Here is a 12,825-nt window from a genome sequence, read left to right on the forward strand (position 1 = left end):
CAGTTGAGATTTAATAAAGAGATCCTTGTCCTCTCTCTTTCTTTGCAGACTTGCTACAAATATTACATGAGTGATGACATCAGTCGTGATTCAGATGGGATGGATGAACAGTGTAGGTAAGTGTACAAAAACTGCAGTGTGTGCAAAACCTGCAGTGTGTGCAAAATGGGAAAGTGTACAAAAACTGCAGTGTGTGCAAAACCTGCAGTGTGTGCAAAATGGGAAAGTGTACAAAAACTGCAGTGTGTGCAGAATGGGAAAATGTACAAAAAGTGAAATAACACCCACAGCTCTACTGATTTGGGGGTCTTTTTTCTTGCTATTGTGACATTATTGACAAGTGAAGACAAGTACCTAAAAGCTGAATCAACAATTATTTGTCAACAAGAAATACTGAACCTCAGGATTTTTTTAACTGTTTTAGTAATGAACAGGAAAACATTTTTAAAGAAATGTGATAACAAACTCTTGTAATGTATCACATTTCTAGTTAAATAATGTCACCTTCCTAACACCTTAAAGATGGGTCTAGAATCTGACATTCTTAACTTTGAGCTGGAGAAACTCAGTTCTCCAGATGCATTTCCCACTCTTTAAATATCAGAGAGCTTTTCTGTCCTTATGTCAACCATCTAAATGTGTAATTCAGTAAAAATGGTGCAGTCTGTGGTTTCTGTGAGCTTATTGTCCACCACTTTTCAGTCTTTGTGTACTGCAGTAGTAATATATGAGTTAAGGCTAGAAAGACTGAAGCTTATTAATTTTGCTGTAAAATAAATCACAGATTTTCAGAAGAAACAGGGAAAAAAAGACATAATTAATTTTTTCTCTTTTAAGAAATCAGTGCTGAAATTCTGTTGGAAAATTACTGACCATTTCAGCTTTGTGAGGTGTTAATCTAAAACATGAATTTTCTGACTTTGCAATTCTCCAATGAGCTTTTCAGTAATGGTTTTAAGTAACGGATATCTGTTCATCACCTGAATTTTTAAATAAGTGAACTTAATAATGTATCACCTTGTTGGCGTGGAGACAAAACTCTTACCTTTCTCAATCTCCTTGCAGGTGGTGTGCTGAAGGTGGAAATTTGATTTGCTGTGACTTTTGCCATAACGCCTTCTGTAAAAAGTGCATTTTGCGCAACCTGGGCCGAAAGGAGCTCTCGACTATCCTGGATGAAAATAACCAGTGGCACTGCTATATTTGCCATCCAGAGCCTTTGTTGGACTTGGTCACTGCTTGTGACAGTGTCTTTGAAAATTTAGAACAGTTGCTTCAACAAAACAAAAAAAAGATGAGAGTTGAAAATGAAAAAAGTAAAATATATGACCACACAGTCAAGTTTTCTCCAAAGAAAAATAATGCAAACTGTAATGGGGAAGAAAAAAAATTAGATAATTCATATTCAGGTTCACTAACATATTCTTATAAAGCACTAATGGTGCCAAAAGACTTGCTTAAGAAAACAAAAAAACTGATTGAAACTACAACAAATCTGAATTCTAGCTTTGTAAGCTTTTTGAAAAATGCTGCAGAAAATGTAGAAATAAGCCCAACTGTGCAACTGTGCCAGCTGAAAGCTTTTAAATCTGTGCTGAATGACATGAAAAAAGCTCATCTGTCACTAGAAGAAGGCCTGAACCTGGAGATTCAAGCACTGAATGTTAAAATCAAAGATAAAAATACCAAAGAGAAAAAAACAGAGGTTAGATCAGAAAAAAATGAGGTGACAAAAGATGAAGGAAAGGAACATGTGGCATTAAAAGAGGATGACACCACACAGACACAGAAAAAAGTCGTGTCGGAGCAGCCTGACAATGAGCCCATGGATCAAAGTGTTCCCTCAGTGGAACAGACAGAAAACAAGGCAGCTCCTGGGGAGGAGAAGAAGTCCGGCAGAAATGAAGAACCGCAGTATGAGCCCAACAGTACAGAGGCTTTAGACATGGATATTGTGTCCATCCCCTCGTCCGTTCCTGAAGATATTTTTGAGACTCTGGAATCTGCGATGGAGATTCAGATGCCATCAGATGAGCAGGACAGTGGGAACACAGCAGCAGATCACGAGACTCCAAATTCAAATACAAAAGTGAACGCTCCTGTGAAAGATACCAAAGGTGGTACCAAGCTAAAATCGTCGGCTAAAGGAACAAAAGAACTGATTGTAAAATTGACTCCTGTTTCCCTTTCAGAGTCCACAGTTAAAGGTGAAGGTCAAGACAACAGCCTCGAAAAGGAGAGTAAAGATGTTGATGCATCCAAAGATGCTGATGCATCCAAAGACATTGATGAATCTAAAGATGTTGATGCATCTCAAGCTGGGACAGCAAACTCTGATTCTGGAAAACAGAACCACAGTGCTGGCAGCGAGCCCTCCACGGAGAATGACGCTGCGCCCGTGGAGGACTCGGATCTCCGGCGGTCACCGCGGGTCAAGACCACCCCGCTGAGGCGCCCCACGGACATCAGCCCCCTGACATCCAACTCAGAGGAGGACAGCAATGACACGAGCAATGAAAAACAGAAGAGGAAAGCATCCAAGCAACCCAGGAGGAAAAGCGATAAAAGAAATACTTCTGACAGCGCTGCTGATGGTCCCAGTCCTAACAAACTTTCCAAATCCAAAAAGCCATATGACTTAGATCACAGCTCGGACTCTGATGAGGTGCCAGCTGTTCTTAAAGAAGCAGGGATGATGAGTCGCAGCTCCTCGGACAGTGAGAGCAACAGTGAAGCACCAGCAAAGAATCAAAAGACTTCAGATTTTCAAAAGAGTCAACCAGTAAAGGATGAAAATGGGAAACGAAAAAGGAAGAGTTCCAGTTCCGGTTCAGATTTAGATGCTAAAAGAGGCAAATCAGCTAAAAATGCTGCTGCTGCTAAAAAGAAACGACAAAACTACTCTGATTCTTCAAACTATGATTCTGACTTGGAAAAAGAGATACAAATATTGAGTAAAATTGAGGCTGCAAAGAAATCGAAGAAAAAATTCTCAAGAAAAGATGATAGTTATGATTCCTCTGATGAAGAGCAGAGGAAAAAAGTAAGCAGCAAGAGAAAGTTAAATCTGAAGAAGAAGAGAGGTAAATCTTCTGAAGAAGAGGATGATGGTGAGAAGTCTTCTCCAGAGAAGGAAATGAATCACTCTTCTAAAGATAAAAAAACAGGTAAGAAGTCAGCTGCTAAGGACAAGTTAAGCAGAGACTCAAAAGAAAAATCTGCAAAGGGAAAACGTGATGAGTCATCTGATGCTGAGAAATCTTCATTGGAAAAAGAGGAGAGTCCTGAAGTTAAGAAAAAGAAGGATTTGAAAAAGAAAAAGGCACAGGATGATGATTCTTCTTCTGAGAGTACTGAGAAATCGGAAAAGAAAGAGCACAAGTTGGAGTCTTCAAAAGACAGACTCAAGAACAAAAAAGGATCAGAAAGCAAAGCAAAGAAATCTGAAAAATTGAAAAAGAAAGGTTTCAAGAAAGAACAAGACGATTCCTCTTCTGATCTTGATAAGTCATCTCCAGAGAAAGGAAGTAGCAATTCTTCTGAAAACGACAAAATTAAAAAGGAACCCGTGTTTACAGAAAAGAGAAAATTGAGAGAGAGAGTAGCTAAAAGAGTACACATTGATTTATCCTCTGATACTGAGAAATCTCCCCAGAAAGAGGAGAGTTCTGATGATGATGCCATGCAGCGTAAAAAACGAACTGAAACGAAAGAAAAGAGGAAAATAAGCCACAAAAAGAAGATTTCCAAGAAAGAACAGAATGACTCATCCTCTTCTGATGAGGAGTCTTATGAAGACAGTAAGAAAAAGGTTAAGAGAGGATCAGTAAAAGAAAGTAAAAAGAGCAACTTAAAAAAGAAAGTGGCAAAAAAGAAGGTGGTTGTCACTTCCTCTTCCCAGTCTGATAAGGAGGAAAACGATGATCAGAATTCCACAGGCGATGGAAGCAGCGACGAGCAGAAGATCAGGCCCGTGACTGAAAGCTTGATGCTGTCTGCTGATGCAGGATTTTGTCAGTCATCAGGTGTGCAAAAGTTGTTCATTTGGGTGACATTTAATAATCTAGAAGCAAAAAACCCTCATCAGTTGGCAATTATACATTTAAGTGTTTGCAGCCTGGTGGGTTTTCTGATACGGATTTGGAAGCACGTGTTGTAAAGTTCCTTCCAGCCAAACTGTCCTGTGAGATTCTACAATTTCAGTTTGTTCCTTGAGGAAAAAAAATGTTGTCACTGTAAATGGAGGTGCTTTGGGAACTCCAGGCAGTATTTACAACAGGTACTGCCTTGGAGTCCAGCTTTTCAAAGCCTGGCCCTTGCCTCAGCTTCCCAGGGAATGTGTAGCACAAGCTGGTTGGAATGAGTAGATAATGTGAACTCACATTTATCACCTCCTGCCTGTGCACTGGAGGTGATGCTGGAGACGTGTGGCATTGTAATATACATTTAAAAATCAAGTAAATTATATTTATGCCTCACAAGAGCCATGTAGGCTTAGAACAGCTACTTAGGAATCTGCCATTGTTTTCATATGTTGTGTCTGTGTGCAGATAATACTGGGACTTGTAGGGCTTTTTTGTGAGTGCTGCCTTATCAGTGTTTTCCCCAGTGATGTCACTGCTGAGGGAGATTGCAGATAATTCATGGTTTACATAGTAATGAATTGGTTTTTTGCAATGGTCACTGCCACAGCCATTAAAACTCTCCTATAGACAGGTAATTGATGGCACTCAGTGACAGTTTTCAGCACCACTGGACCATCAGTGAAAAATGCCTTAAAAATGGAATTGCTCTTGTACAGTTCATTGGAATGGCCCAGGAGGAGAAAGATGGTTTTAATTTATCAGAAGGTGTCTGAGGCATTGGGAGCTGTTTCATTGGCAGGTCACAATGGGTGAGGTGGATAGCAGGGTACAAACTGAACAAGGTTGTGGTGTGGCATGATTGACAGGAGAGTTAGACAGGAGAGAGAGAAGTGGTTTGGTTTAGACTGGAGACAGAATGCTAAAAATGAGGTGTCTGAATTCCTGTCTGCAAATCACCTCACGGGCCATTTTAGTGAGGTTGAGCTGGATGTGTGCCCAAAGGATGAGAGGCAGTGGATACAGCATTTATCAAAGAAAACTGATACAGATACTGGAGTATTCTTACACTGAGCATGCTCAAAGCTTGGGACTGGTTGCCCTCTTGAACTTCAGAATTTTTGTCCTTGGAAATGCTCAAAACTTGACTGGCCAAGACCCTGAGGTAACTGACCTGACTTTGGAGTTAGCTTTGCTTTGAGACCAAAGTTGGAGTAGAGTTGGAGCTGGAGTAGAGCATGTCCAGATGTCTCTTTCAGCTTTAGTTATCATTTGATTCTGTGAAATTCTGCCTATGTTAGTGTATAGGCAGAGGAGAAGAATGTGGCCTTTGTCTGCAGTTTGCTTTTGGTTAATAGGTGAATTAATAAAACAGTCTGATCTGTGTCTGAATAAGCTGTGTATTGTAGAATTGAATGAGACTTAGGATCTGGTTTAACCAACAGGATACTTTTACTTATCTACATGAGGGACTTTCTGTGATCACCTTGGAGTGTGCCCCTTGCAGCCTAGTTTTAGTCTAATCCTCCAGTCCCCACAGGTAGAAAATAAACAGAAATTATGAATGAGGGGATCTCAGCTCATTAGGATTGCAAGGTTTCTTTCCCTTAATTTTACTACCTAGCAGATTTGTCTGACTTGCATGCCAGGTGAAAGAGAGAAAAGCAAGGGGAGAGGCCTGGGAATGTGCTAGAAGCAATCCAGATTTCTCAGCCCAGCCAGGAGAGTGCAGAGGAGCTCCAGGGCAGGACTCACACTTTGCTGTTCCCTCTCTGTCATATGTCCCACACTGTTGGTCTTGATGTCCTTTGTACATGAGACAGTGCCATGTAGTGCAGCTGAGTTTGACTATTTGCAGTAAGGATAGCATGTGGAGTTCTCAAAATACAACTCTTTACACACACTCACAGTGTGAAAGCAAAAATAGGAAGGGCTGGTGTTCTCCAGTACTTCCCTCCTGGAACCAGGGCAACCCCCAGGCTTGGGAAGCAGCTCTGTCCTGTGCTTGTTGTGCCTCTTTTCAGTTTGCACAAACTCACTCGTGGAGCTTCTGACAGAGCAAAGAACTTCTTAGGAAACTTATTTCTGATTCCTGACTAGAGTATTTAGTCTCTTATGTTTTGGTGTAAAATCCCAAATTCACAATGTGTAATTAGGAACGAGTTGCAAGTTATGTGTAGTAGCGAGCAAAACTGAAGAAACAAGATTTATTTTTAGTTGTCAAGACAGGTAACTGGTAGAAAAGTGGTATCACCAAGCTGTTTTTAATTGTTGATGGAGATGCAGTTCATGTGTTGTGCTGTTTATTGAGCTGTCAAGTATTGTTTCTTGTTGTATTTACACATATTGGGCTTCTTTTTCAGGAGATGAGGGAGATGCTCTATCAAGGACTATCCCAATGGAGGAGGAGGAAGATGATGATGATGACGACCCCGAGAATAGGTATGATACCCTCCGTAAGGACTTAAAAACGCTTAGAGCACAGCCTAGGTGCGGGCGCGAGCCGGCGCAACGGAGGAGCAAGCAGGTGGTAAAAAGCACGGCTGCCTGCCCGGTAAAGACTCGCTCACGGGCCTCCTGCAAGTGTGAACACGGGGCCAGAAAACACAGGCCCAGAGCCAGGAATGCAAAGCAAACGTTTAGAAGTGGTAGAGCCAGGTGTGCAAAGCAAATGTTCAGAGGTGGCAGCTGACACACCTGGCTGGGGGTGTTCCCGGAGCGCTGTCCCCCTGGGGTCCCGGGTGCTCGTGGGAGGGGGGTGACAGGGGTCTGCAGGCAGGTCACAAGCTGCTGCTGCTGCTGCTAAATGTGAATTTCAGCTAGTTGTGGGCACTAGAAGGGGACGGTTTGCATCTGTGCAGTATGCAGTGCTGCAATATTTTCAGAATGAATTCGGTTATTACTGTTGCTTAATATGCTTTTTTTAATTGAAATGCCTTTTCTCAATAAAGAGAAAGCACAAATGTGGGGAAAAAACCATATTAGATTTTCAGCTGTTAATTTAACTGAGTTTAAATCCACTAAAAAGTACCTGAAGTGACTAATGTGAGTTAAGGCCATGATTCTACAAGCACTGTGCATAGGCTCAATTGGTATCAAAGAGACTAATTATATATTTTAAGTCTTTGCATAGATATTTTCAGAATTGTGGCTTATATGTATTGCTTCAGTTTGGAATTTAATAAAAAAGAATCACTGTAAGATACAGTTAGCTAAGATATGTCTTATTTTACCAGTACCATTGTAGCTATCAAAATGAGCCTGGCTAGAAATGTAAAGCTTAATTTCCTAAATGCACAACATGAAGTGTCACTCAACTCCAGGCCACAGGTTCTTTTTGGAAGTTACTGTAGTTAGACTGAAGAGCTGCTCAACAAATTTTTATACAGTGTTTCAGAAACTGATTTTTTTGTTTTTGTTGTTTTGGCCATGTAGCATGTGTGGGACCAGTTGCTGGTGGAGTCTTTTTCTGCTTCTGAGCCTTACTAGTTTAGAATATGGAATCCTTGTTTCACAGAGTTGTATGTTTTGATATGTGGCTGAAGTAAATTTTAAAAACACTGTATTATATCCTTTACAGACCTCAGTTTGGCATCAAAATGCTGCTGCTGAATTAGTTCTTGTGTGTTTTCAGTCATCAAATTTAACCCAGTTATTCAGCTCTTTAAAGAAAGATGCTTTTTAGGGACTTGACAGCACAGGGTCATAAGCAGAACATGTAAACTTTGGTATAACAAGATTTTTTTAAATCATGTTTTAATTTCAGTCCTGTTTTAATTAATTCATTTTCTTTTTTATTTTTTATTGTTGTTGTGAGTTTCTGGTTGATAACTAAACCAATACACTTTTGTCAGAAGTTCAGTATTTACTGCTCAAACATTTCTGACAGAACTCAATCATGATTAAGAGCTATATTGGGAAATAAATGAACCTAATTGATAACAAACAGTAATATAAATTCGGGCTTTAAAAATCAGTTTCTGCACTTTGTTTTGAAGCTGCCTCTTTGTTAAGTTTTTATTTAGGGGGCCTTTTGAACATCTATTTATGAGATGGGGAGCTATTTTGTCAATAAACAGTGTTGTCAACCCTCAGACATGTTAACTGGTAATGCAGTCTGACTTTACCTTCATCATGTGTTGTACTTGGCACCAAAATCAGAGCTATCAACTGTAAAAAGATGGAACAAATTTGAGAAGTTAAAAACTTGTTCTTCTGTCTACTCAACACAAAGTGTTTAAGTAGTTTACCTACTGATTCAGAGAAGTTGCTTATTTTCTTCCAGGCCAAAGAGGGTACCTAGTACCTGCTGGGTGTTTGTAGTGTGGGAACTCTCCTGTTTGCAAGTCTCTAGTTTAGATGTTCTGTTATTTGCATACCTGGGGATGTGCATGACATGAATATTAATAGCCTTGAAATCATCTTTTTGCCAAATTGCAATATCCAAGTGGGTCATACTATGCTATACAGTGCTGTATGCTTTCATCTTCTGTTGTGTAACTATTATTGGTCCTTCTGATCTTTTAAATGGTACTGTTTGATATGTTTGCAGTAGTTCTGTTTATTAAGAAGTTAATAGTGTATTAAATGCAGAATGCCTTTAAGTATTTGATGGTCACAATAAATTTTTGTAAAACGTTTTTCTTGTCCAAGCATTTAATTTAATCCAACTCTGACAGCTTGAAAATCAGCCTCTTCCAACAAAGACAGCACAGTATTTAGAACAAGGTGTTTGGCAGTTTTCACTCATTTTTTTAGACATGTATGACATTTCATCCAAATATTAATGCCTTAAAATATATTTTAAAGGGTTCTGAATTTTTCTAGTAGTATCCTGAAGGCCCATTTAGGGCAGTAGTGCTCTAGCTGGAATTCTGGTGGCTTTTATTAGCCACATCCCACCATCCTCCCCCACCCAAGGGCTTCTTTCTACATATAATTAGTAGGTATTTATGAACACTGAGTGCGAGTTGATGTAATCTAATTGGTAATAAAACATCACAAGCGTGAACCAAAATTTAAAATCATGGCTTTTTAAGACAAAAAGATTTTGACAGTGGTAGCATTGTCTCACCAAGATTTTGAACAATCTCATTGTATTGGCACTGTAAAATTCTTGAACAAGAATGGTGCAAATTACCATGGGGGCTTAGCTCCACAGCATGAGAGGCTGCACCTGCTGTTCCAGCTCTGCTGCAAAAGTCTGAAGGAGCTTTTAAAGTAGTCCTGCAGTGTAACCAAGCAACCCCTGGGTAATTTCCAGTCTGTCTCTTGTGAAAACTCTTTTTCTTTTAGCACAACTTAAAAATCCATAGTAGTCAATTCATTGTTTAGAAGTGTGTTCTGCTGGGGCTGTTCTTACAAATGGGAAGTATCTTTAAATCCCAGTTGATACAAAACTGTGCATGTGTGCTGTTATTTTATCCTAGAGTTGGTTTTGTGTGTCCTGGTTGAGGCTGCAGCCCCGTCCTGTGAGGCACTGGATGTGTGCTGGGAGAGTGCCCTTCATGCAAATGTCACCATAAGTTCAGATAAGATGGAGTGGGGCAACATAACATGCTCAAGGTCACAGCAGATCAGTGCAGGAATGAGTAAAATGCAGGGATTTTGAAATATTATTTTATTTTTTACTTTATTTTTTGCTGCCTGAAACCCTGTGCTGGAGGTCATATGGCTCTCTGTGCCTCTTAATTAAATCCATTGCTGATGCTCAACTGTTACATCTGAATGGCCAAGAATCTTTTATGTCCTTGACCTGAGTAAATATTACTGTCCCTTTTGATTTCCATGGATTTCTCTGGAAGAATATGAGTGAGGGAATTTTCACACTATCACAGCTTGTTCTTCTTGCTGCTATTAATGCAAATACTTAAATGTTAAAGTACCATATGAAGTTTCTTAGCTGAGAAACCTGGTGACTTTAAATGGGTTATATAATAAAGTAGAAATATGATGTGTTATCCTGGTCAACATCTACTGTGGTTTAATTTAAACCCAGCTTCCAGAGTCCTGTACTCAGTTTATAATAATTCATGTAAACCATTTGTTAATCAGTCATTTGTCAACGTGCATTTACAAGGCCTAATCTCTTTGGGTCTAATGTTGCTTACACTTAGCATTCTTATCAGATATGTAGTTAATTAAAAATTAGTATCTTTTAAATTTTAAACATCTTAATAATGTCTCAATTTTTGGCCTAAATTCATACCAGAAAATGCAGCTTTTCTCACTGACAAACAGTCTCATCTCAATTTGGTTGCAAGTGGTGAAGTCTTTATCCTAGATAAAAACAGGACTTATTTTCTATCATAGCAGTAACTTCTTAATCAGTATTATTATAAACAATTAGAAGCCAATCAGTTTACCCAGTCTGGTTGTTGTTTATCCTGGTGATTAATAGGAAAATGAAAGCATTGTCTCTTTATGGATGGTAGATGTTGTGCATGGCCTTTTTAGGTGTGAGATACATTTGCTGTTTCCTATAGCTGTTAAAAATAGATACTTCATTAAAGAAAATTTAAAATGAAGGTTTTGTTTTGCTAAGAACCAAAGTCAGCCTTTTAAAGGTGACTTGTGTAGAGGTAAGTACTGCCATCCACAAGCTGTGTTGACTTTGCTAATGCACTTGCCAAAATAAGTCAAAGGCAGGACTTTCAGGATTCAATTTCCTTTTTTTTTTTCCAGATCTTTTAGATTTTTCCTCTTCCAAAACTCTGGGTTTTTATTAAACAAGAAGAGTAGCCAGACCACTGCTCTCTGCATTTTCTGGAGTAGGAGTCAAGGTTAATAATTTATGTTAAAAGCTGTTAAAGGGAAGCCAGCCTGTGACATTCCAAGCAGTTTCATTTTAAGAAAAAATTCTGACTATTAAGAGATGGAAGAAATATAGTCTGAATTTCTTTATGAGGAGCTGTTTATATCTGCTGCTGTTACACATGGTGTGCTGGGTTTTAAAAAAAATCAACAAACAACCAAAGCCTAAATCCCTTTTCCAAATATCCTCTGGAAGGACCTAGTGCAAAAAGCATTTGGAAGAGGATATTACTTATCTGTGGACCTTAGTAAGTTTTCTTTGGGTTCATGCTGTGATTTCTTGATAGATGTGGAATTAAGGTTCTCCAAGGGTACTGCTTGGTAAAGTTTTAATCAGCTTTTTCTTCTCAAGAGCGAGGGGGAGGGAGTGTTTTGGATGCTGATGGATGGTCTGACTCACTGAACAAACTGAAATGTTTATTAAACTATTTTGCTTCCATCTTTTAATAATAACCGAATATAAATTAGTGTGAGAGTGTTTTTAAAAGCTATGCTATTGCTAAAAAATTAGAAAATACTGTGTGGAGTGTCAGGAAAGATAGCTTGGGAAGAGTCCCTTTGAAAAATGATTATGTTTTAGGGGCACATTGCAGGCTGAAAAAATGAAATGCTGATTGTTAAAAACCCATTTTATAGTGTTCCATAGAAGCAACAACTCAGTTTTCTGTAGGATAGGAAATTTTAGTTGAGAGATCCCTGTTCCTTTGCCATTCCCAAGTGGAGGCTGGATTGTGGTTCAGTTCCATGGCTTTTGAGCTGTTGTTTTGACTGGTGTGAGAGCTTCCCCATCCTGAACTATGTACACACAGCATGCATTAATTCTCCCAAAAAAAAAAAAAAACAGATGAAGTTTCAGCTAGAAAACACATATTTCATTTTAAGTGGATGAATGAAAACTGTAATATTCCTGATATTTATATAAGGAAAACCTGGTTTGTTTAAGTCCATTATTTTCCTTTTTGACATACCTGCCTTGGATAGACTCAGAAGATTTTTGTGTTGCAAGTGCATGTAAAGAAATTTTTTTTCCATAGTCACTTGTGTATTAGCTGGGAACTTCTTCTGCAGTGAAACCATGGGAAGCTGAGTGGACAGTTTGTGGAGCAGGAAATAAGATGATGATTTTTATCTGAAATTCAAGTCCTGTAGTGTTGGTCAGGCTTTTTGGGTATAAACACAGAAGGGATTTTGCAAGAGCTGCTGGAAGGCAAGTGCTTGTGGTTAGTTATCCAGATAGACCATGAATAAAATGAAATCTCTTAAGTCTGTGCATTTTATAGCCATTTAAAGTCTGCTGTAAAGCAGGAAACTTCTCTTTTTAAGAAGCTTTATACAAACCTGCTTTCTAAAAGCAAGTCAACACATTACATTAATGTGAGATTTTTGCTGATAGATCCTGTCTTGCCACAATGACTTTTCATCACGTGTCTTTTTTTTGTTCAGCTTTCAGCCCTTTTTTTGAAGTTCTGAATGGTGTAGGATTACACTTGTCATTCACAGATTTACTTGAACAATGGAATAAATAGTGTTTTCTGTTTTACTTCAAAGAATTGCCAAGAAAATGCTTTTAGAAGAAATCAAAGCCAATCTTTCCTCTGATGAGGATGCGTCTTCAGAAGAGCAGCCGGAGGAAGGAAAGAAGAAACCTGCAAAGCAACCTGAAAACACAGCAGATGATGGTAAGCACCAAAAAGCATCTGGGAAAGCGTGGTGCTGTGGCACCTATCATGATTTCAGGGGTCACTTGGGAAAATGATGATGGTTAAAGTTATCAGCAAAAAATATTACTGATTTTGATGTGTAGTTGCCACATAGAGACCAACGTATGTGGTCATGAGGATTATCATGACTTTTAGTCTTCTGTATCTTTATTTTTTTTGTTATGGTCTGGATTTTGTAAGCAATTAAGAAGTCCTAGGGGTTTGTGAGG

General features: G+C 38.9%; 1 protein-coding gene across 3 annotated transcripts in view; it reads left to right on the top strand.

Moving 5' to 3' along the window:
* The window catches only part of ATRX (ATRX chromatin remodeler), a 64,569-nt gene that overhangs the window by 22,552 nt on the left and 29,192 nt on the right, over nt 1-12,825 (top strand). For all 3 annotated transcript variants that reach the window (XM_064427190.1, XM_064427192.1, XM_064427191.1), the window contains 4 exons: nt 49-116; nt 1,066-4,025; nt 6,446-6,524; nt 12,444-12,574. In XM_064427190.1, coding sequence (XP_064283260.1) covers nt 49-116; nt 1,066-4,025; nt 6,446-6,524; nt 12,444-12,574 — 3,238 coding nt within the window. The remainder of the gene's footprint in view (nt 1-48; nt 117-1,065; nt 4,026-6,445; nt 6,525-12,443; nt 12,575-12,825) is intronic.

Source organism: Passer domesticus, chromosome 7 (assembly GCF_036417665.1).
Source record: "Passer domesticus isolate bPasDom1 chromosome 7, bPasDom1.hap1, whole genome shotgun sequence".
Classification (NCBI taxonomy): Eukaryota; Metazoa; Chordata; class Aves; order Passeriformes; family Passeridae; genus Passer; species Passer domesticus.